The 23,568-nt window shown below is 39.3% G+C and overlaps 1 protein-coding gene across 2 annotated transcripts in view; it reads right to left on the reverse strand.

Moving 5' to 3' along the window:
* FNDC3B (fibronectin type III domain containing 3B) overlaps positions 1–23,568 on the reverse strand; it is a 408,921-nt gene that overhangs the window by 123,880 nt on the left and 261,473 nt on the right. For both annotated transcript variants that reach the window (XM_030575639.1, XM_030575641.1), the window contains 5 exons: positions 21,833–21,891; positions 12,214–12,371; positions 10,861–10,920; positions 2,781–2,919; positions 1,544–1,597 (listed from right to left, as the gene is read on the reverse strand). In XM_030575639.1, the coding sequence (XP_030431499.1) occupies positions 1,544–1,597; positions 2,781–2,919; positions 10,861–10,920; positions 12,214–12,371; positions 21,833–21,891 (470 nt within the window). The remainder of the gene's footprint in view (positions 1–1,543; positions 1,598–2,780; positions 2,920–10,860; positions 10,921–12,213; positions 12,372–21,832; positions 21,892–23,568) is intronic.

Genomic DNA, 23,568 nt, shown 5'->3' on the forward strand with positions numbered 1-23,568 from the left:
AGCTCTGTAACAGTGAGAATGTTTCCATTGTCCTCTGTGGGCTCTGGTTCAGGCTCTAGGGCAGATGATAGAAATTTACACCCTAACCAGGTATTCACATTCTATTATTGGTATGCTATCAGTTTCCATTCTCTTTCATTCTCTTTTAGCATTTTAGAAATATCCCATATTTTCGCACCTCGCCCTGGTTTGGTGATATGCTCCCATTGAAATTAAGAGGCGTTTTGCATGAGAAAGGACGGCAGTATTTGGATCTGGTTGCAGAAGGTATGATGTCTTGCAGGACTTATGTCTCTGATTATCCTGGCCCAGATCTTTTTGGTTCTCCTGACTCGTTTTCTGCTTTATTCTCAGTTTCATTTTCTGCTTTGCCTTCCCTGGATCATGGTGCATGAATTTGTGTATGATGCTGAACAAGTAATAGATGAGAATAATAAATGGAAGGATTTTTCCCCCCATCGAACTCTTCTCCAGCTTGCCTTTTTTAAAATGGTCACTAACCTTTCCTTACATTGTGCACTGTGGGCAGCGAGCAATTCTGCAGCTATTGTTTAATTTCTTTACTTCAGTGGGTTTCTCTTCATGCAGGGACACTTGCTGTGATACTGCACAGAATGAATGTTTGCACAGTGTGTGCTGTCAGATGTAGTATAATGATCTGGAAATATGTCAGTAGCACAGCAGTTGAAGACTGCTCACAAAATAATAGCCTTATATAAGGCAGGTAGATGTGTTTCACATAGCATAACTAAACCCAGACCCCCCATTCCTGCTTTTGGCACCTGATTTCATGCTGGCCCCAACCCTGGAAGCCCCTCTGTGATCCCACTATGATTCTGTCCTCACGTCCGTAAAGTCTCCTTTCAATACACACTTCTTCCAGGAAGATTATATTCCCTAGACCTGCCCTCGGAAAAGTGGTGCCAAAATATTACGGCATAATGGAAGAAAACAAGAGGCATGCTCAAGAATTCTGTTCCATCACCTGCTTTTTCACTCCCTGCCGCCCCATGGCTATATTGTCTACTTAAAATGTAAGTTATTTGGGACACAGACCTCATCTTTTTTTATCGTCTCTGTAAAGAGACCAATAGTGTGTTCACTATATAAATGACACTATTAATTTGAAGTCAATAGGAATTTTCTATGAGAAAGGACTGCAGGATCAGATCCTAAGCTCTTTGGGGCAGGGGCTGTATTTTTGTTGTGTGTCTGAACATCGCCTAGCAGAGGGGGGTCCTGGTCTGTGACGGGGGCTCCTAGATACTACTGCATTGTAAATAAATTAATAAACTCATTGCACCAAACACCTGATCCCCAAAAAATGAATGTATAAGGTGCGAAACCAAGAACGTAAGAACATGTATGGAAAACCAACTTCTCCATCTTTCCTCTCTGTCGAATGCCATCAGGAATTCATTCTCCTATGGTTTGGTTCTCCAGAGTTTAATTCTTTTTCTTTACCCAGCATATCCATCAAATCAGAATGTTACTGAATAAGTCATTTCATTTTTTAATATTTCTGTAACTAGTTATCACTTACCTCATCCCACTCTAACAGGTAGCTGGTGATTTTTGAACCATTGTCAATGGGTGCCTATAAACAAAAACAAACAAAAAATGAGATCTTAGAAAGAAGTTTACAAACACATTTCCTTTCTCCAGCCAAATGGCTACATTTTAAAATGAAATCAGAGCTCTTGTTTTGCACACAGCTTGGCAAACATTTTAGTATGTAATAAGAAGAGGATGAAAGTAATTTAATATATTTTTAAAAGTCAGTCATTTTAGTGTTTGTGAAAGGTACTGCATTGAGAGACTGCAAATATGTCGTCTTTAAAAAACCAAAATACAAACCTGCAGCATGGGCAACACCAATGCAAGTGGTCATATTATCTGGCCATTATGCCTCACCTGGAGGGACCAGATCTCGGGGTTTGAGAGCTGTCCAGACGCCACATTCTATTTAATCATTGAGAATAGCAACAGAGCGCTCAATAGTGCCACCTGTCTACCAGGAAGTGAACTGATATTGGCAAAATTATGTGTAGGCTTGGAAGGATTAGATTTTTATTGCAAAATGTTGGCACATGCCGATTTCACTCTACACACACAAACAGACAAAAATATTTCCATGGAAAACAATCAAAATATACAGATGAGCAAAGTAAGAAAAACGCTACTTGAGAACTTATTGGGCTTTGATTTAAGGATATTTACGTTGTATATTTTGACGTGATGTTGACAATTTGTACTTTAACAATTATATAGTTTTTACTTTTTGCATCTCAACATGTACTGTCATTAAATAATTATTGTCTGGTTCTCTCTGCCCCTTCCCCAATTTTGTTCAATTGTGAACACTTAAATCAATAAAAATAAAAAATGCTTAAAAATAAACATTGATAATGTCCACCAAAATTATAAAAAAAGAAAAAGAAAAATTTAATTCTGCCAGCCCTAATTATAGGTCATCAAACAGTCATCATATGGTAACAAAATTCCATCATTAGTCAACAAAGTTTGGATTTACAACTGGCAAAAGGTTTCAAACCTTTTTTCCAAGCCTCTAATACATGCAGTTCCCCAATAAATGTAATTTTTTATTATTATTTTAGGATATCTCAAACAACACAATGAAATATTTTAAAACACATCATAATTCCCTCAATGGAAACCAATAGTATCACAGCACTAAATAATTTAAAATGGTTACACTGATTACAGGTAACTGTATTTCACTTTGTTTTTCTAGGTTTCAGATACTTTATGTTACTCACCTTCCATTGTAAGGTTAGTGAACTTTTGGTCCTGTGTGAGGATTTGGGTGGAAAAGGACATTCTGGAGCACAGCTGTGAGTGGTGAAGCTAATTGGCTCTGAACAGGATCCCTTTACTGAATTGTACACTGCATAGACCCTGAAAATGAACATGTATGAATTTATGAATTTGCTGACAATTAAAAAAATAGCTTTTCATTTTCTCAACCACAGCATTTTACTAGCAAAACATTCATACTGCCAAATGCTCATGATTTTTCACATCCCAGCTCTCCCTTGTATATGTTATTCGGTATGAATCTTCAAAATAATTCACATCAGAAGGTACGTATTATAGTGCTAGTCTAAATACTTCCACAAACTAATCATTTCCTTCCACTGGTGGAAGTTTCTGCCACCATTTTTCTTGACTACTTCAAATGTTTGGCCCACTATGCTAGAGTCTTCTTGAGGATATAGCAAGAGAAGGGTCAGAAACATGGGGTGAACTTTATTAACCCATTCGCTGCTGAACTAGCATTCAACTCTCATTCAGCTGTGTTAATTTAAGTGGAGTATCCATATGAACGTGCAGTTTGCTTCATATAGCTGGTTGTCAGTTGAGTTTGTAAAACCTGGACTAATATGCATTGAGACTGGGTTCAAGATTTGCTGTGTTTTGTGTACTCAGGAGGAAGAAGTGGTCAAATACGTTTCCTTCAAACAAGCTACAACTGAACATCAGCTTAACTTCAGTACTCAGAAAAATAATGGAGCAAATAATCAAGCAACCAATTTGCAAACACCTAGAAGATAATAAGGCAATAAGTAACACTCAACGTGGATTTGTTAAGAACAAATTGTGTCAAACCAACCTAATAGTTTCCTTTGACAGAGAAATAAGCCTGGTGGATTGGGGGGGGAGGGGGTTAGGTGGGGAGAGGAGTGGTAGATATGGTAAATCTTGACTTTAGTAAGGCTTTTGATACTGTCTCACAAGACCTTCTCTCAAACAAACTAAGGAAATACAACCAAGATGCTGCTACTATAAGGTGGGTGCAAAACTGGCTGGAAAGGCATAATGAGTGGGGTCCTGCAGGGATCAGTTCTGGGTCTGGTTCTGGTCAATATCTTCATCCATGATTTAGTTAATGGCATAGAGAGTACACTTATAAAGTTTGTGGGTGATCCCAATCTGGGAAGGGTTGAAGTGCTTTGGAGGATAGGATTAAAATTAAAAATGATCCGAACAAACTGGAGAAATGGCCTGAGGTAAATAGGATGAAATTGAATAAGGACAAATGGAAAGTACCCCACTTAGGAACAAACAATAAGTTGCACACATACAAAATGGTACATGATTGCCCAGTAAGGAGTGTTGCACAAAGAGATCTGGGGGTTATAGTGGATCACAAACTAAATATGAGTCAACAGTGTAACACGGTTGCAAAAAAAGCAAACATCATTCTGGGATGTATTAGCAGGAGCGTTATAAGCAAGACACAAGAAGTAATTTTTCCACTCTAGTTCATGATAAGGCCTGAGCTGGGGCACTGTGTCCAGTTGTGGACACCACATTTTAGGAAAGATACCAATCTTTCAAAGAGATTCGAAAGGAGAGTAAAAAAAATGATCAAAGGTCTAGAAAACATGACCTATGAGGAAAGATTGAAAAAATTGGGTTTGTTTAGTCTGAAGAGAAAACTGACGGGGACATGATAACAGATTTCAAGTACATAAAAAGTTATTACAAAGAGTGAAAAATTGTTCTTTTTAACCTCTGAGGATAGGACAAGAAGCCTGACCTTAAATTGCTGCAAGGGAGAGTTAGGTTGGACATTAGGAACAAACTTCCTGTCAGGATAGTTAAGCACTGGAACAAGTGTCTAGTGAGGGTATGAAGTCTCCATCATTGGAGGTTTTTAAGAACAGGTTAGACAAACCTGTCAGGAATAGTCTAGTAATTACTTAGTTCTGCCTTCAGTGCAAGGGACCGGACTAAGTGACCTATTGAGGTCCATTCCAGTCCTACACTTCCATGATCATTAGCCCAGACATTCCTCTAACCACAGCTGGCATCGTTTCCTTTTCAACACCAACCCAGAGGACCCCCCTCACTCCCAACTTGTTTTCCCTTCGTCAGGTAGAAAAAAGTGAACTGTGCGCTAGTAACTCTCCCATTTCTCCTGGACTTCGAGGGTGTCACAGGTGCCTGCTCACTTCATCTTTTGCCTTTGTGGATCCACCTGCCCACCACAATCACAAGGGTCTTCTAAAAGTACCAGAGTGTAACCTGACATTCCATAAAAGTGAGACTAAACCTTTTCTTTCTTACTGTGGGTATCTAGGAGTCCTCTAAAGGCTCCCTAGCTATTTTGCTAGACTGTTGAGCATTACTTTCCTCACAGGTTTAGTGCTGAGCTTGAGGGGCTTCCTAGTTTCTGCAGACAGCGTGTATACGTGTGTGCCCACAAACAGATGGGATTGGGACATACCTCAATAAAACTAGGATCTACTTAGAACTCCAAAAACAGAAGATGTGGCACTTTTAGCTTACACTTTCCAAAGTCCCAGGAGACTGTCACCAGGCCTCAGCTGAAGACACTCACTAGAGGTTGCAGGATGGATACATAAGGTGGGAGAGTCCTTTGGAAGCATGCAGTTATTGAAAACAAAAACCTCCCAACCAACCTGAAGGGGCTGGTTCTTAGAAAATCCCTTGCAGACTGAAATGAAGGGCTATTTTGTGGAACCAAATGCTACAGCAGGTTTGCATACCTGCCTCAGCACTCAACAGGTTGAAGACTTGTCAAAATTTTTATTTAAACTTAAGACTTATTTTCCCATGTAGATCTTCTGTACAGCACAGCAAATTAGTCAGTTGCACAGCTTTCTGATCAGAAATTGTTCAAACTGAGTCCAGACAGTGACTTCTGGGTTGGCTTTAGCCACTATGTATTTGAATGTGGAGTTTATAAATAGGCAATTACCAAATTTGTTTTGGGTAGATAAGAGTAATTCAGCCTCTGGGGGACACAAACAAGAGCTACTTGCATTCATGAGAAATGCTCTGTATAGCTGCCTCTGGTATCTTCCAATGAGTCAGAACAAATGTAATTAATTGAGTCCCCACCAGGTGGCTTGATTCATTGCGTGTTTGTTTCCTATGCATCCCTGCAATCAAGAGTCAAACCAACATCAACATGAGCTGCAGGCAGAAATTCAAACTAAGTGAGTCCAAAAGGAGCCTCTTTTTAGCCAAGACAGCAAGACCTGCACTGTGGTTTCTCCTAGTTAGAAGTTGTTCTTTGCATATTGACACTCAGGACACATCTTCGCTCACTCGAACTGCTATAACAGTGCTTCAGTGTAGACGCTACCCATGCTGACAGGAGGGCTTCTCTTATAGGTGTAGATAATCCAACTCCCTGAGAGACGGAAGCTAGGTCAATGGAAGAATTCTTCCATCGACTAGAGCTGTCTATACCAGAGGTTAGGTAGGCATAGCTACATCTCTCAGCAATGTGGATTTTTCATGGTCCTGACAGATGTAGCTATGGTGATGTAAATTCCCAGTGTAGACCAGTCCTTACTCCTTGGTGATTTCATGCCTGAAAGGCTACTGCCTCCATAGTGTCTAATGTTAGATTTGCAAGATCAGAGAAAGTCATGAGGAAAACTTATCTGAACCCTTACACTGGTGTTAGGGAAGTGACTCTAAATTTCAAGTGACCTGTGTTTCTGAAATTGTAAGGCAGAATGCACCTTAAAAAAGACACAAGTGCCTTAAAAAGTCCAGTCTTCCCTATCACCCATAAGTACTATATGATGTATATATGGAATCTCATCAAAAGAGGAGGGCAGTTGCATTTGAAATAGCTGCAATAAAACACATTTCTTGAAGAAAAGTAAGATGTAGGTGTCACGGAGTCACCGGGCGATGCTCTGGAACTGCTCCCCACCAAGCCAGGCAGGACTTTGGGGAGCCTCCTCTCTCTTGGAGCAGACTTGTTCAGGGCAAGAAGCTCACACAGCTTCACCTCCTGGGTCTCTCCTTGGAGCATTCAGCATCCTCTGCCCCTCCGTGCGCTTCCCACAGCGAGTCCACCCCAGCGGGGTCCTGGGGAAGCCACCGGGTTCTGCACCCCCACTTTGCAGTCAGACGTGACTCTCAGCCAGCCAGTAAAACAGAGGTTTATTCGATGACAGGAACAGGGTCTAAAACAGAGCTTGTAGATACAGCGAACCGGACCCCTCGGCTGGGTCCATTCTGGGGGGCAGTGAGCCAGACCCCCAGGTCTGCCCTCCACCCTTGACCCCAGCCAGCTCCAGACTAACAACCCCTCCCAGCCCCTCCTCTCTCCTCAGCCCCTTTCCCGGGCCAGGAGGTCACCTGATCCCTTTGTCTCCAACACCTTCAGCTAGCACCTTTGCAGAGGAGGGGCCCAGGCCATCCGTTGCTAGGAGACAGAGTGTCAGGCATTTAGGTGCACTGGCCCTTTGCTCTGCCAGATACTTAAGAACTGCCATGGGGACACTGAGGCACCAATACAGTACTCAGAGAAAACATTAAGAACTTTCCCAGTTCGTCACAGTAGGTTTATAGTGAAGCTATGTAAGAGCCTGCAGTTTTTTTGTGCCTAATACATCAGAAATTTTTTTCAAGAACAGTGTGGGAAAACGTAAAGCCTTGGAAATCTGGCCAAGGTCACTGAGACCTAGGATGATCTCCATATTAAGTGCTGGTCATGCACATTTATTTATGGACTATACACATTTACTAGGGCTGGCCCGAAAACAAGAATTCTGTTTTGTAAAAATTTTTAAGGTTTTTACATTTGTTTTCATCAGAATAAAATGGAGACGCTTCCAAATTTCTGATTAAAAAAGAGTGAGACCCCACATCAGAATAGCCAGTATCCCTGGGGTGAGGTGGGAGGGAAAGGATTAGCGCATTCACCTGAGATGTGAGAGACTCAGGTTCAAGTGCCTGACTCAGAGTAGAAACTCCCACATCCCCGATGAGTACCCTCACCATTGGGCTATTGGCTATTCTGGTGTCAATCCATCTCCCTCTCCACACCTCCAACTCCACCTCCACCCCTCATATTGGATTTGAAAGAGTTTCCTCACAAAATTTTGGTTTTAACAAATCAGCATTTTCCAGCTAAAAAAATATTCCTGATCAGCTGACATTTACTGCTTGCAGTGCTTTAATACACAACCTCAATCTCACCAAGAAAAACACATAGAAGAAAACACATTATTTGGTTTTGTAATGTTAGTTTCCTTCTCCTACTATTTACTGTGCTGTCACTTTGGGGCCTGCCTTTCACATCTCACAGTCCTGTACTCTTCCTCAAACACAGTCACTGCAAACTGTTCACCTCTGATTTGTGATTTGACAAACTTGCAGGGGAAATTTAGGTAGGCAGAACGGAAATTATCTGCACTGAAATTACCTGAAAATTGGCCCGGACACTGGTGTAAACACTCCTAATGCTGTGAAAAATTGCACAGTATCTCACTACTACTCTATTATCCTTATTACTACTACACTAGGTGAAGCTTGCTTTAGAAATTATGTTTAACAGCCTGCAGCAGCTATAACTTTTTGCTTTCTATTACTGTGACACACTGGCTCCTTCGCAAAGGATCCTGTCACCTCAGATCTGACAAACACTACACTAAATACATGCCTTCCAGGATATTTATCAATAAAGAGCAGTACGTCAGGTATCTACAGAAAGTGTGTAACTTGTCAAGATTCATAATCATTGAGAGATGTAAGTATGGGAAATATTTAAGGAATGATGTAATTATATTGAAAGTATGCTTTATGGACTTGGAGTAAAAGTTAGTCACCAGGGGCCATTATGTCTTGGTGATGTTCCTTTCAAGCATGGCAAAACATCAAAGACAACTGCAAATAATCAAAATCACCTGGAGAGCAAAAAAAAAAAGGAACTTTACAATAAACACAGATTTGTCCTGTCTGTGAATAAAGACAAGAAACTGATATATGAGAGACACCCTCTGCATCCTTTTACTGAGTAGACATCTTGGGGAGCAGGGATGTTCTCATGAAAAACTGGATCCTAAGTTATGTATTAGATATGAAAAGTAACTATTAATAAAGTGTAGAAAGGTTTGCATTTTATGTTTTTGTTTTTTATTGTAACCATTTGTTTCCACCACTCTCCCTTGTTTCTAGTTAACACTCTATTCTATCTTAAATAGATCTCCTTTGGTTTCATTACAAGTGCTCTGTGTACTACAGGAGCAAAGATTTAAAGTAAAACCGATAAGCTAGAGTACTCTGCTCCTTTGGGAGCAAGGATCTGAGATTTCTGCGCGTAGCCAGTGTCAGGGACTGAATATCACAGGGGAATGCTTCAAAGGGACTTGAGAATTGGGGTGCACCTCTTGTTAACTTGCAAGGCAAAGGCAGGGCTGGGACCCAGTCACCATGGGCAAAGACTCCCTCTCGCTAGAGACACGGTAGCAAAGTGACTCACAGTCCTGGATACCCTGAGAACTATCACAATTCTCTGCTAGTTACTATGGCTGGGATACTTGTTTGGGACCCAAAAGCATGCTTCTTCCATAGATTTGGAAGGAGTTATTTACCCTCTTGCTCTTCCATTTGAAAAATAATTATAAGATATTCCTGGAATTCAGTGATGTATTTGTTTTTAAAAAGTTCTAACACCAGCCGATTGACATATGTTTGATATTTTAAATTCAGAAGCAATCTTCTGTTTATTAGGCTATGCCATTACACAGTGTAGCAGCACTGATGGGAAAAAGGGTGCAGACTTTGCCCTTGTCTAGAAAACAGAAGGAAACAATAGACAGAAGGAGTGAAAGGAAATTTTGTTCAGGATATTGAACATAAATGAACAGGATGTGAATTTGAGGCCTGGGTTCATTAGTAAAGTCTTAAAGAAAGCCATAAAAACACGGATAATAAAACTTGGTGTCAAAATATCAGTGTGTGAAACTGAAACACGTTAACTATGAAAAATAACTGTGCAACCAACATGTAGCTCTATAATTTATGGAGAAATGGGATCTAGAAATGAATGGCTTCTGTTGGGTGTTAATTTGTCTGTTTTAAAGAGGTATATAAACACGCAGTAAAACTTTTAAAGTATCAAGTCAGCTTTATAAAATATACAGATTAATTCTGACATTATCCTTATAGTTTGAATACTGATAACTGATCATGTCTGAAGAGTATATCCTTCCATCATTCTGCATATAGAATCTTCCATTACAGATGATCCTAGTTCTGCAAAAAAACTGATCTGGCAATATGACTAGACACCTTCAACAGAGTTTGCATTTGTCATGGGGTCTCAGCTTAAATTCTTAAATGCAATTTCAGTGCAATTTTGTGCACCAATATTTTTGTGCTCATAATTTCCCCATACTCAAACAGAACTTTAGCACAAACTTTTCTTTTTCACAGGCAAGTTTTGCATAGCCAGTATCTGCATTATTAGAATGTACTTGTCATTTGATTTTCAGTGTAAAGTTAAAATCTAGGCAGCTCATAATCACAGAGCTGACCTAAAATATCCAGATGCTGGAAAAATGGTCAAATCAATTTCTTTTTAGAGACTAGTAAAATTAATAAAGAGTAGGATAGGTAATGGATGTAACCTACTGGGGAGCCAGTACTACTTATAAAAAAAAAATAGGAACACTTTGGTTTTATTTTTCTAACAAACAAACAGGATGACATGCTGGACAGATGGCAATCGCTTTATGGAAACATTTTGGCAAGCCTGAGATACACTTACATACATAGACCCTTTAAAGCCTGTTATATACTCTCTAGCCAGTTGATACAGCTATACATCTTTTCTTTCACTTTAGTGATGACAACACTATGATAGACAATGCATTGTTTGAAAATCTCTCTCATAATTTACTGCCTGAGAGATGGAAAGCTACAACTGAATACTTAAGGGCTGTTGAGAAAGTACTGCGAAATTCTTGAGCTATATCATGCAGCAGTCAAAAGGCTCCATTTATTTTTTGATATAATTGAACAGATTATATTTAAGAGATTTTCAGATTCATAACAACTCACCTGACATGATAATCTGTTGCTGGCCTAAGGTCTTTCAGGTTATATTCTAATTCTTCTCCACTGCAGAAAGAAATCATCCATATATCATGAAAAACAGTACCTCAGTTAGTACAGCTATTGAATTTCTGACATCTAGGGGCTCCTACAAATGACTCATTGAAAAAAATAAATGATTTCCAGGGTAGGAAAATAAAAGTAAATAATGTAGGACCAACTTGTCAACAGACTGGAAATCTTTACAAGTTTCCATATTAAAGGAAAGAGAAGTAGTTATGTTTTCCATTTATAAAGTAACCCTATCATATGGATTTATTTCTACACAGTCTTTATCCATACAAACCTATGTCAATTTAACTTAGTACGCCTTTCAACGCTTCCTGAGATATGCTGAAAATGTGACTCAATCATACCCCAGTTCCATGATGTTTTACTTTTATTATTGCAAAGTACCTACTTCAGAAATGCTGAATCATCAGACTGGGTTGGTGAATATTATATCAAAAGATTCTAACATGGCTTGAACTTCAGCATCTTGCATTAATGCTTCACTTGAGGCCCTCATTTTGAGGTCCTGTCCAATATTATATGCTATATTTGGGCTCGGCAGGGAAGTACATCATCTCCATTACTAATAACCACAGCCTGTGCCCATTCAAGTCAATGGCAAAACCAGTGGTACAGAATTGAACTTTAGATATTGAATGGTTAGAGCTGTGTGTTAAGTTACAGGACATCCTGAGAATGGAGATGAACTTGGCCACAAAAGGTAATTATTATGCTACCTGGATCCCCTTTAGTGAAATTTGTGGAGGACAATTACTTCATAATAGCCAATCTGGCATCTCAGCACTTTTTAAAGTGCACAGAGGATGATTTTGTTGGGGAGCCTATGTAATCCACTGGTGAGTGTATATTACAGGTCCCCCCTGTGTGCTGATCTGCAGAGGATATGAGCTGTTACAATCCCCAGCTACAGAGACATGGCTGTTAAACTCACGCTGTAGCAGCTCTTGGTTTTTGCTCTGGCAGGTGGCTGTCACATCAGGAAAGTACATGTGAGAGAGTTTTGATAACTTGAGGGACAGGAAATGTAGCTCTATTCTTTAGAGAGGGACGAGGCAGAAAGTGACAACATGTGCCAGGTTTGCTGGGGGGTGGCTCCTCCCACACACAAATGCTCTCAATCAATTTGCAGGAAGCTTTTTCAGGTGCGGCTAGAATTACCAAAACTAGGCCAAAATATATTTTTTGTGAAATTGGTAGGACACAAGGGCAGGACCTGAAGAACCAGGATAGTTCATTTTTAACTAAAATATAAACGTTGAACAACACATGAAAAAAGTACATAATTACCTGTAAATTATCTTGTACTTCCCATCCCTCCCTTTGTCTGATAAGGCAACCTCGTAAGTACAAGTGTAAGGCAAGCCATTATTGTGTCTATCCGCACTTAAAAGGCCAGTTGGAGGACACCATGTAAGTAAAACTGTTCTTGCTTGAATATTTGAAACCTATAAAAGAAATGTTAGTCAGTGTGAATTCCAAGTACTGTGTTCTTCTATGAAATATATTTACTCTTTACCAAGTAATTCCTTATGAATACGACCCTTAAGAATTATTAAGGAAATTAAGTAGTCATTGGTGAGAGATGAAGAACTGTAATGAACTAGAAACTGGCTGAGAGACAGGAAACAAAGACCTAGGCTTCGCTGGGGACAGTTCAATGATAACCACTTCTCAGGATGCAACACTGATTCAAAAATATCCACAGTGGTATATACACAGACTGGAAAAACAAAACAATTTAGGACTTAGTCAAATGCACACTGGTTTGGATTAAAACACAAAATGTGTTTATTAACTAGAAAAAGATAGATTTTAGATGATTATGAGTGATAGCAAACAGATCAAAGCAGATTACCTAGTAAATAAACAAAACCACAAACTGAGCCTGAGGTCTTCAAACCACAATTTGAAGACTTCAATAACTCGGACATAGGTTAGGGGTTTATTATAGAAGTGGATGGGTAGGGTTCTGTGGCCTGCCTTGTGCAGGAGGTCAGACTAGATGATCATATTGGTCCCTTCTGACCCTAAAGTCTGTGAGTCTGTGAGCCATAAGCCAATCTCTAACTGACAACTGCTAAGAAGAAATTTCCCCTGCTGCAGGCTAGTTATTCCATCCATAATTGTCCATTTAGGGATTCCCTGAACCTTCTTCTGAAGCATAAACTGCTGGCCACCATTGGAGACAGCATACTAGACTAAATGGGTCACTGGAGGTGCACCTGTTAGGAATTATCATGGTCCTGTCTGACCTTAAAGTCTATGAGTCTATATGTCCAAATCATCTTAGAGCAGACAGAGCCTAAAATTAGCACAGCTTTTTTTTTGCTCTGCCACATTCCTTACCAGGACAATCTGCTGGCATAATGCCAGAAGCATCATATTCATCATTTCATCCATTTGAACAGACTTCTGATACCATGCTGAGAGAGGAAAAAACGTTAATGCTTCTAAAATCAATGTTTACAGTGGCTATCCTGGAAAGAAAGTACTGTACTTCTAAGTAACTCCTCTGAAGAAATCCCTGAGAAATCATTTTATAGCCCTGAGTACTCTGCCACATAATCACTTGAGTTTAGGTAATGAAAATGACTAATCTCTTAAAATTGCAATGTCAAATGTAACAGTGAAAAAAAATAGCCTATATGAGGAGGAGCTGAAGTTACATTCCAGCAAACAAGGTTTTATGTTTCTTATTAATTTCTGCTATGTCAACTTTTACAAGTTTTATCATTCTAGCAGATTCCTCCAAAAAACTTATAGAGCAAAAATCTCTGTTATTTCAGAATGTGTAAGAAGCTGAATGATTTAGAGACTCAGTTATAAATTTTCTATACTTTTCCACATAAATCTGGCACTCCTCTCCCATTAATGATAACAGTACTTGCAAAACTAATGTGCTGTGCAACTGTACTTGGAATTTACTCTTTGAGGTCCAATATAGCTTTCAAAAATGTAGTTTCATTGGGAATGTGGTTGGAATATCCAAGTTTAAAGACGCACTTTCCAGCAAGAAAGAGCTCTGGAAATCTCTAATGCCCATAATGCAGATCATTTAACATCTCATCTGAAAAATACATTGCCTATAGCTGAAAAGCACCCCAGCTGTTGTTCCTGATCTTGATATATTAAGCAGATGCCTTCTAAACCAACTCCTAAATCTGAGATTTTTTAACCTACTGAGAAGGGGGTGAAACCATAAAGTGTTTCTCATCTTAATGTAAACATTGCTCACAAAGTTACCAACAACATTTTAGTTTAATGTCAGTAAACTTAGTCAATCATGCTCAAAATAAAATATCTCTGCAACATAAGTTGAAATTGTAGAACATGAAATGTTAAGTAGTATCAAAAATTTTTCTCAAGAACCATTTGCAGATTAGTCTTACACCAATTTTCTTATCATTTCTTGTTCGCTTACTGTTGTCCTAGAGGTTATACAATCACTGTTTGCTTCAAACAACTCAACTGGTTAAAAATTGCACCGGATTAGCCAGACATCTATAAGAAAAGCTCAAAGTCTCAAGTCAGACAAAGCAATTGAAATCTCTTAGGTATCCTAATAGAATGAAATCATAGCCAAAACTAAACACATTTAGAGTTAAAAAATTACATTTGATATCAATTAAGTATTTTACAGGCTAAAGAGAATTTAGCAATAAAAAGATCCAAATGATATATTTTTTTGGACATACATTACTACCAGATGAACTACTGTGAGATTTCTTCTGTTATTATGGTATATGCTTGCATAATTGTTTTTCATACATTCAGACAGGGATTTGGAACTTGATACACAATATCCAGCCAATGTTCTATTGAAATTTTTTTTTATGACTACTAGCTAGGACACACGTATATATGCTCTCTATTTGGTAAAAAGCCTTGTCCTTTAATGAACTTCAGTGATTTGTAGAAAGTCAAGTTTCTCTTAATGTAAGAGAAACAGTAAATCGTATGGGCAGCCCACAAGAAAATACAGGTACACATTTAATATTCTGAAGTCAACAGGGCTCTGCGTAGGCTGGTTCACATAAGGATAAAAGCTTACTATGGCTATCAGCTAAGGGAGTTGTTCCATTAGCTGAAGTGCTACAGGTTTAACCTTTTGGTGCTGAATAAGCAGGTTTCAGTTCTTCTACTGACTTGTGATGGTGGTGGTGGTGAACATACAGTAATGGCTGATGTCACAAATTGAGTTTTAAAATAAACAGGTAACCCAACAATTAAAATAATTGCTAAGTGAACACTGAAACTGCCAAACAGGTTTTCTGACACTCTTGCAAAGCCTGCATGGCGCGCACTAAAGGTTATTTATATATAAATGGGATTAATTGTTAGATGAAGTGACAAACTGAAATTCGGAGTCCACATTTTTAGCATGGCAGACCACAATAGTACTATCCTCAGGAGAGTGAGAATTTGGAACAAATAAATTTGTATGACTTAACGGAAATACAATCTGCTGTCCAGTGAGCCAACAGGTTCAGTCTGAAACCACAGTCTCTGGCCACAGGTTGTGTATCTTCAATGTTTTCTTTAATGAGTGGCTAAGTTGCTTCTCGGTATGAACAAATAACTTCTGCAAGGATCAATGAATATTATGCTTGCTATGGAAGAAAGAATATAGGCCCAACTATTCAACTTCCAAACAATAGGCATGATCCTGAAAGGTGCTCAGTGCTCTCTATTTGTCCCAATGGCAGCTGAAGGAGCTGAACACCTTTCAGAAGATACTGATCACTTGGATAAGATCTGGCCCAATACCCACTCTTGAACTGTTTCTTTATGCGTATGAGAGCGTCATAGCTATTCCAAACCCACTGAGGTCAATCACAAAGTTCCTCTTGTCAAGACAATGCAATTAAGAACATAAGAATAGCCATACTGGGTCAGACCAAAGGTCCATCTAGCCCAGTATTCTATCTTCTGACAGTGGCCAATGCCAGCTACTTCAGAGGGAATGAACAGAACAGGTAATCATCAAGTGATACATCCCCGTTGCCCATTCCCAGCTTCTGGCAAAGAGAACCTAGGGACATCATCCCTGCCCATCCTGGCTAATAGCCATTGATGGATCCTATCCTCCATGAACTTATTTAGTTCTTTTTTGAACCCTGTTTATAGTCTTGGCCTTCACAACATCCTCTGGCAAAGAGTTCCACAGATTGACTGTGCATTGTGTGAAAAAATACTTAATTTTATTTGTTTTAAACCTGCTGCTAATAATTTCATGTGGTGACCCCTAGTTCCTGTGTTACGAGAAGGAGTAAATAACACTTCCTTATTTACTTTCTCCACACCAGTCATGATTTTACAGACTTCTATCATATCCACTATGAGTCCTCTCTTTTCCAACCTGAAAAGTCCTAGTCCTATTAATCTCTCCCCATATGGAAGCTGTTCCATACCCCTAATAATTTTTGTTGCCATTTTCTGTACCTTTTCTGATTCCAATAAATCTTTTTTGAGATGGGGCGACCAGATCTGTACGCAGTATTCAAGATGTGGGAGTACCATGGATTCATATAGAGGCAATATGATATTTTCTCTCTTATTATCTATCCCTTTTCTAATAATTCCCAACATTCTGTTTGCTTTTTTGACTGTCGCTGCACGTTGAGTGGATGTTTTCAGAGAATGGCTCCCAGATCTCTTTCTTCAGTGGTAATAGCTAATTTAGACCCCATCGTTTTATATGCATAGTTGGGATTATGTTTTCCAATGTGCAATACTTTTCATTTATCAACACTGAATTTCATCTGCCATTTTGTTGCCCAGTCACCCAGTTTTGTGAGATCCCTTTGTAACAATTAGCTGTCTGCTTTGGACTTAACTATCATGAGTAGATTCGTATCATCTGTAAATTTTGCCTCCTCACTGCTTACTCCTTTTTCCAGATCATTTATGAATATGTTGAATGGTACTAGCCCCAGTACAGACCCCTGGGGGACACCACTATTTACCTCTCTCCATTTTGAAAACTGACCATTTTTTCCTACACTTTGTTTCCCATCTTTTAACCAGTTACTGATCTATGAGAGGACTTTCCCTCTTATCTTACTCCAGCTTTCCAAAGCTTAAACTGGGAGGTCAGATTCTGATTCATTTCATGCATTTCATTTCATTATAACATCTACTCTTCTTTCCTCAGCCAGTCTGTGATTGTTAACCAAAGAATTTTTTTCAGACCTGTTTTATATGTTTTTTTCAGACCTGTTTTCAAGAGAAGAAGGAGCTTCCACTACTTCTCCATTGGAAATAGAATGCTTTTATTCTATTAAACACTGAACTTGCAGTACTGGTATAAAACACTTAAATGTGGTATTAATTCTAAACAGGAAATACTTCTGCATAGGATTTGTTCATTTTTAATGCTGTCTTAATTCTACCCTACCAAAATATTAAGAACTGGAAGATTTCTTTATCATTTGGGGAGATGATTCCCCTTTGTGTACTGTCTTTATGCAGAGGATAAGGCCCATGCTGTCAGAAGTACCTTTTCCAGTTGGGTAACATGAGCCACTTTGTCCTACAAGCTATTGTATTTGATTTTTACAGATTTTTTTTTTTTTTTAAGGTCGAGAAGTAACTACACATTCTTTGTCATGGGAGTTTTCTGTGTCAAGTAAAAAGCACAGCTAATTAGTTCCTGCAAGCTTCTCAGCTTACATGGTAAATGTCTGCTTTATAAGCTACAGAAAAGGTGGTGGAGTAAATAAATAATCCCAACCCTTGCACTACTTTATTAAAGTTACAAGACTGATAAATATCAGTTCTTCCAGTCATTCAGGTCATGAACAAGGGCGAACATTTCCATACAAGTTTACTTTGAGATTTTGGGCTAGTGTTCACAAGCCTTTGATGATTTGGGGAGGTTTATTGTAAGTGTGCGAACTACACTAAATGAAGTATTCCTTTGCTCCCCAGAGGGCAATGTTTGAAGGACTTGTGGGTCGAATGAGCTCATAGCTTTTACGAGGTCAAGTTTTCCCTTTCAAATCATAGTCTGACACTGCAGTCCTTAATCAGGCAAAAATCCTGATGACTTGAAAGGACAGCAGGAACAGGCTCTTTATTACAAAGCCAATCTTCATTTGAACTCAGACCCAGCATACCTGTATTGCTTCTTTACCTCCCCCACTACCCTCCTACACAGCAGTTGTCAGCATTTGCTGAAAGGATGCAATAACCTTTCAAGCATCTCTGCAGCCATTTAGATCTGTTCCATTGTAGTTGAACACAACAGCGGCACTCAGCCATTTCTGAAGCTTTGCTTCGGGTTTCTCCTCTCTTAGGAAGATGGCTGCTTCAGAGAATGAGTACCTTGTCTGTGACATTAGGAACTGGAAACTCAGTAGGATTTCAGGTTAAACAAACAATCCTGGGAAAAATCTAATCTTTAAAAGAGCTGCCTTATAAAAGAGAAAATTTGGTATGATCTACATGAAATCTCCCAAAATAGGTGGCAACATTAGATATTGTCTCATTGCTTGAATTTCAGTCGACTTCCAACGGATTCACTGATGCCTTATTACTTCATTTGTTTTACATACATGGTATTTCTTTTATTAAACAATTTTATTTTTCTCTTTTATAAACATTCTGCTTGGGCTACAAATATTTTACTACTATTGAAGCAATAGCATTACACCATTTTTCTCACTAAAAACTACATGAACATATTATATACAGGTAGAGTGTGTATGTTATATATATATGTACATGTACACACACACACAACAACAAATGATGGTAGCCTACGTTATTGTTAAGAGCTGAGTGAAGACTTGTTATAGGTTGAATTAAAACACCATTGAGATTGATAGGTGTGAACTCACCCTTCAATTAATATAACTATAAGCATATGCCTCACCTAAGACAAAAGTAGTCTGCACTCACTCAGGAGCTTTTGTCTGAGTATTGTTTCGGATAGGTGTGTGTAGGAAAAAAGATCACGCAAACTCAGGACAGACAGAAACAGACAGAGAGAGACAGTGAGAAAGAGACAGCCTGAAGGGGCAGATGAAAATATGGAAGAAACCTGGAAAAAGGTTTTTGGGCCAGGGTGCAGGATAAGAGTGTGCTCTGGCATTGTGAGCAAAAGAAGCTGTTTCTGCTATTGATTCTCTCTGTGTTCAAAGTCACAGGGCTTTATTCGTTCTTTGAAAATAAACAAACCTGCACCAAACAAATACCTGACTATCAGAAATTTCTACTCCTTTCTGGAACGCCCACAGGGCCCCAAACTTTGATTAGCCACTCAGGTGAAAAAAGGGAAGCAATATAAATTTATTATTAGCATGAGGTTGTGATAGCCTTGTTACTTATGAGTGTTAAAGTTACAGGGAAGTACGCGGGTCATCCCAAACATGTACCAATACAAGGGTCACACCATCCCATCATGTATTCAGCAGGTGCCCCCCCCACACCCCAATAAAAGCTATTTTAGGAATGTTCTAGAGAGTTTAAAAATGGTACTATTGTTTTATCCCTCTGCCTGTAAAGCTAAGTTTCTTAGGTTTTGTGTACACTGGACTTTCGTTGGCAAAACTTTTGTCATTCAGCCAAATGACAAAAAAGTTTTGCCAATGAAAAGCGCCAGTGTGAACAGCACTTTGTTGGCAGGTGAGCACTCTTCTGCTGACAAACAGCGGCTACGCTGCATGCCTTTTAGTGGCATGGCTGTAGTGGCACAGCTGTGTTGCTAAAAGGTACATAGTGTAGACATAGCCATAGTTATCATGAGTTCAATTATACAGGATTCAGAGGTAACCATAGAAACTTCTAAAATAGCTTCTCTCTACAAAAAATACCCAAAGATTTAACATCAGAATTTTCAGGATCTTCCAAGGTTAGATATTCCTCCTGTCTAATGGTATCAGTCTCCAGTATCTAGCTCTGGAATATTCCATAATACTCTGAGTTCCTTTCCCAGGTCTGAAGAAGAGCTCTATGTAGCTCAATAGCTTGTGTCTCTTGCCAGTAGAAGTTGGTCCAATAAAATATATTATCTCACCCACCTTGTCTCTCTAAGCAGACATTAAAACAGTCATTGATGCCATTTTGGGCCACTGTAACTTTGAGCGTGCACGTTTGAGGAATGGACGATTCTACATTTGAAGGGGGGGAAGGAAGGAAGGAAAGTTTCTTTTTTAAATGGTGGCTTTGGGGACTTGTCAGAGGTTTAGAATGTTGGCTGCAGTCTCAGAGATGGATCAGTGGGCAAAGTGCCTTTGAGCATATCCCTTCTCAGGCCTCAAGCCATCGCCAGTCTTTGGATGGAACCATATGATTCACCCACTCTCAGGCCAGGCCTTAGGGCAGCATTCCCTTGGTACTAACTGCATCTCAGCAGGTCTGATTGACCCTCAGATCCTGCAGTTCTGTTCCCTCCAGGGGCAATGACAGTGGCATCCAGCAATCAAACAGCCTTCTTAAAGCACAGTGCTATTTATTTTGAACCGAAGCATTTAAGAGAAGACAGATCTTAAAAAATAAACCAGTCTATATACATGCTTGTCTTTTGTTAAGGCGCACCATTCCCTGGATCTGAGAAAGCCCCACTCCTTTAGAGTCCCTCTGGGGAGTCTCTCTCTGTGTTAGCTTTTCTCCCTGAATAGATGCTGACAAGTGACACACACATACCTTCCTCTCCAGAGAAGAGCCTTTTAACTGTTTAGAGTTCTTTTGATCTCTGGGCTTGCTGCCTGGCAATACAAAGCTTGCATCTTCACTGGCAACAGGATATAGTATCCTCAAAGCTAACAGTTTCCCCCATTGTCTTGTCACTGCCCCCCAACCATTTGTTTGGAGATTCTTATCAGGATCCACTGGGATCCTTCCCTGCTTGTTTTTCCCACAGCCCCCTATTAAGCTAGAACAATATACTCATACTGGAAAGTCTTACAACCCATCACACAATAACAGCACCTCACTAACCAGGTCACATGTAGTGTTTATAAATTATTTCGTCTCAATATTCTTAGAGTATACTCACTACAGCAATTCTACAGCAGTCACAATAGTGAACTAGTTTTCCTCTGCAGAACTATCCACTTCTCATGAATATACACCAAGGGCATGTTACTTGCAATAGAACAGTACAGAGGAGTTGGCCAAAAACTATGAAATCAATCACATTTGTCATGACACATTTGTTTGTAGGGAAAAAATTAAATTGGGGCGGGTGGGGAAGGCTGCATGAACCATTGCAACTTCAAGTCTGCAGGGATTTCGATTCCCCATTTATTCCTTCATTGAATAAGGTTCTGATCCTGCAAACAGATGCACCGGTGCAGACTTTAAAATGTATGGAGTCCAGACTATTATGTGAACATAATGTCTGCACTGGTGCATCTGTCTGCAGGACTGGGGTCTAAATTGCAACAAAAACATATTTTCCAAACTTTTCAAAGTTATTAAATTTGTTTTTTTCTTGTCAGTGTTTTGGTTTTTAATTCCTAATTTATTATTTCAAATTAAAGTTTTTGGGGGGCAGTGGACAGGAGAATTGATATCAGGTAAATAAGTATTTTTATTATTTATGTTCTTATATGTGCATTACCTTATACAACACATTAATTAAATTAGTAAAATTAATAAATTCATCCAAGGATTTCAAAGTGCTCTACAAATAGCCATTAATTAAGCTCCAGCATATGCTATAAGACACCTAGAAATTATGCCCACTGTATGGACTGGGATTTTTGCCTCAGTGTGTACTTTGGACTGTAAAACTGTGATTCACAAAAATGTTCTTGGATGAAAAATACATTTATACAACATTCTAGCATATAACAATTCAGATGCCACCCTGTATTTCACCAGCATTGTATCACGGATAAAAAAAATACACTTGGCATATTTTTGAAGTCATCTTTTTTTGTAAATCTGGAACACGTACCTGTGGTTTCTCTATTCCAGAAAGAATGTCTTGAACTCTTTTGGTTTCTGAGTCATATTCTGTAAAACAGATGGGAAAAAAGTAAATTTACCACCATTAGATGGCAATAATGTCATCAAACTCTATATTCCTCCATTGTGAAGTTTTTACTAGGAAAGAGACAGAACAGTAGGACTGGTTCATAAGACACAGTTTCTTGCGGCACAGTTTGCTCTTATGTAACAATGGCAGAAGAAATACAATGTATGGTTCCTTATATATGAATATGAAAAATATGGTATAAGAATGAATGGCCAACGACATTTTCAAGCCTTAATGACTGCAGCTACAGAGTTGACATCGGCAGGCTTCCTAAACTGATTATCATTTGGTTTCATGTGGCCAACCCCCGGCCCACCTCCCCCAAACACACATAAAAAACTTAGTTCCACAAATATACTGCAAAAAGACACAGGGTATTCTATAACTCAATTAATGTTAAGATTAATCTGGCTTATTAACCAAAAATATCTTTATTCTGTCATCTATGGAGCTCCACTGCAAGGAGAGTCCTCACCTTCCTACTTAGAGGCCACTCTGCTGGAAAATTAATAGCCTTTTTATTTTAATGGAAGTGTGCTGGCCAAACATATTATCTTTCACAAAAAAATAAAGTAATTATATCACAAACAAACAAACAAAAACAAAATGAGCAGGACCTTTGATATAGCAGAATAAAATTCTGCCACAGGGAATGTAAAACTCATGAAGAAAAAAACGGCAGGTTTAAATCAAAACCTCCAGAAATGGTTACTCCCCAAAAGGCTGACCTATTTCTTGAAGCCCAAGAATTTGCCCATTTTTGTCAAAAACCTGCTTGGAAAAAAAAATACCACCACCATTTAAAAAAGTTCTATGCACTAGCATGCCAAAAATTTAAAACTGGTTGAGTACTGACAGGCAAAACTCCAATGTAAATGCTCATCGCCTCCTGAAAGAATGTGCCTGTGTGTGTAGTGGAAATGACAGCCGGACTGCCTCCTATGATCTGGAGTGCTTTTCCGTCTCAGCCTCTTGACAAAAATTAACCTAAGCTAATTCTGAATAAGAGGAAGATAGCAGGGCCATTTTTTCCCACAGTCTTAATGCACTTTACCAGTTGTCTGAAGCGTATAAATTAGCATGCTTCAGTATGGTTAAGACAAATGTGACTTGACAACTATACAGATGGGCATGACTCCACTGAGAGAAGACCCAGATGTTAATCCAAATACAAAGTTTGTCAGTGATTAGGGACTTTGGAGATTCAGTGTTCCCTTTAGTTCTATTGCAGAAGCAGCTCTGAGCCATGAAATTTGGATCCAGATCCGGAAATTCTGAAGGGGTTCAGAACCAGTGCTGTGGGCCCACCTCTAAAGAATGTCAGTATGAAACTGCTTCTAAGGGCTTGGCTACACTACAGAGTTGCAGCGCTGGTGAGGGGGTTACAGCGCTGCAACTTAGGATGTGGCCACACTTGCAAAGCACGGCCAGTGCTGCAACTCCCTGGTTGCAGCGCTGGCTGTACACCCGGTCGAGCCTTGGGTGTAGGGATTCCAGCGCTGGTCAGCAAGTGTGGACACCCACCAGCGCTTTTATTGACCTCCGTGGTATAAGGAGGTATCCCAGCATACCTTAGAAGCCTCTCTGGTAATCATGCACACTCCACTGCCCTGGGCTCAGCTGATCCCTCCTTTAAATGCCCCGGGAATTTTAAA

Source organism: Gopherus evgoodei, chromosome 9 (genome assembly GCF_007399415.2).
Source record: "Gopherus evgoodei ecotype Sinaloan lineage chromosome 9, rGopEvg1_v1.p, whole genome shotgun sequence".
Lineage (NCBI taxonomy): Eukaryota > Metazoa > Chordata > Testudines > Testudinidae > Gopherus > Gopherus evgoodei.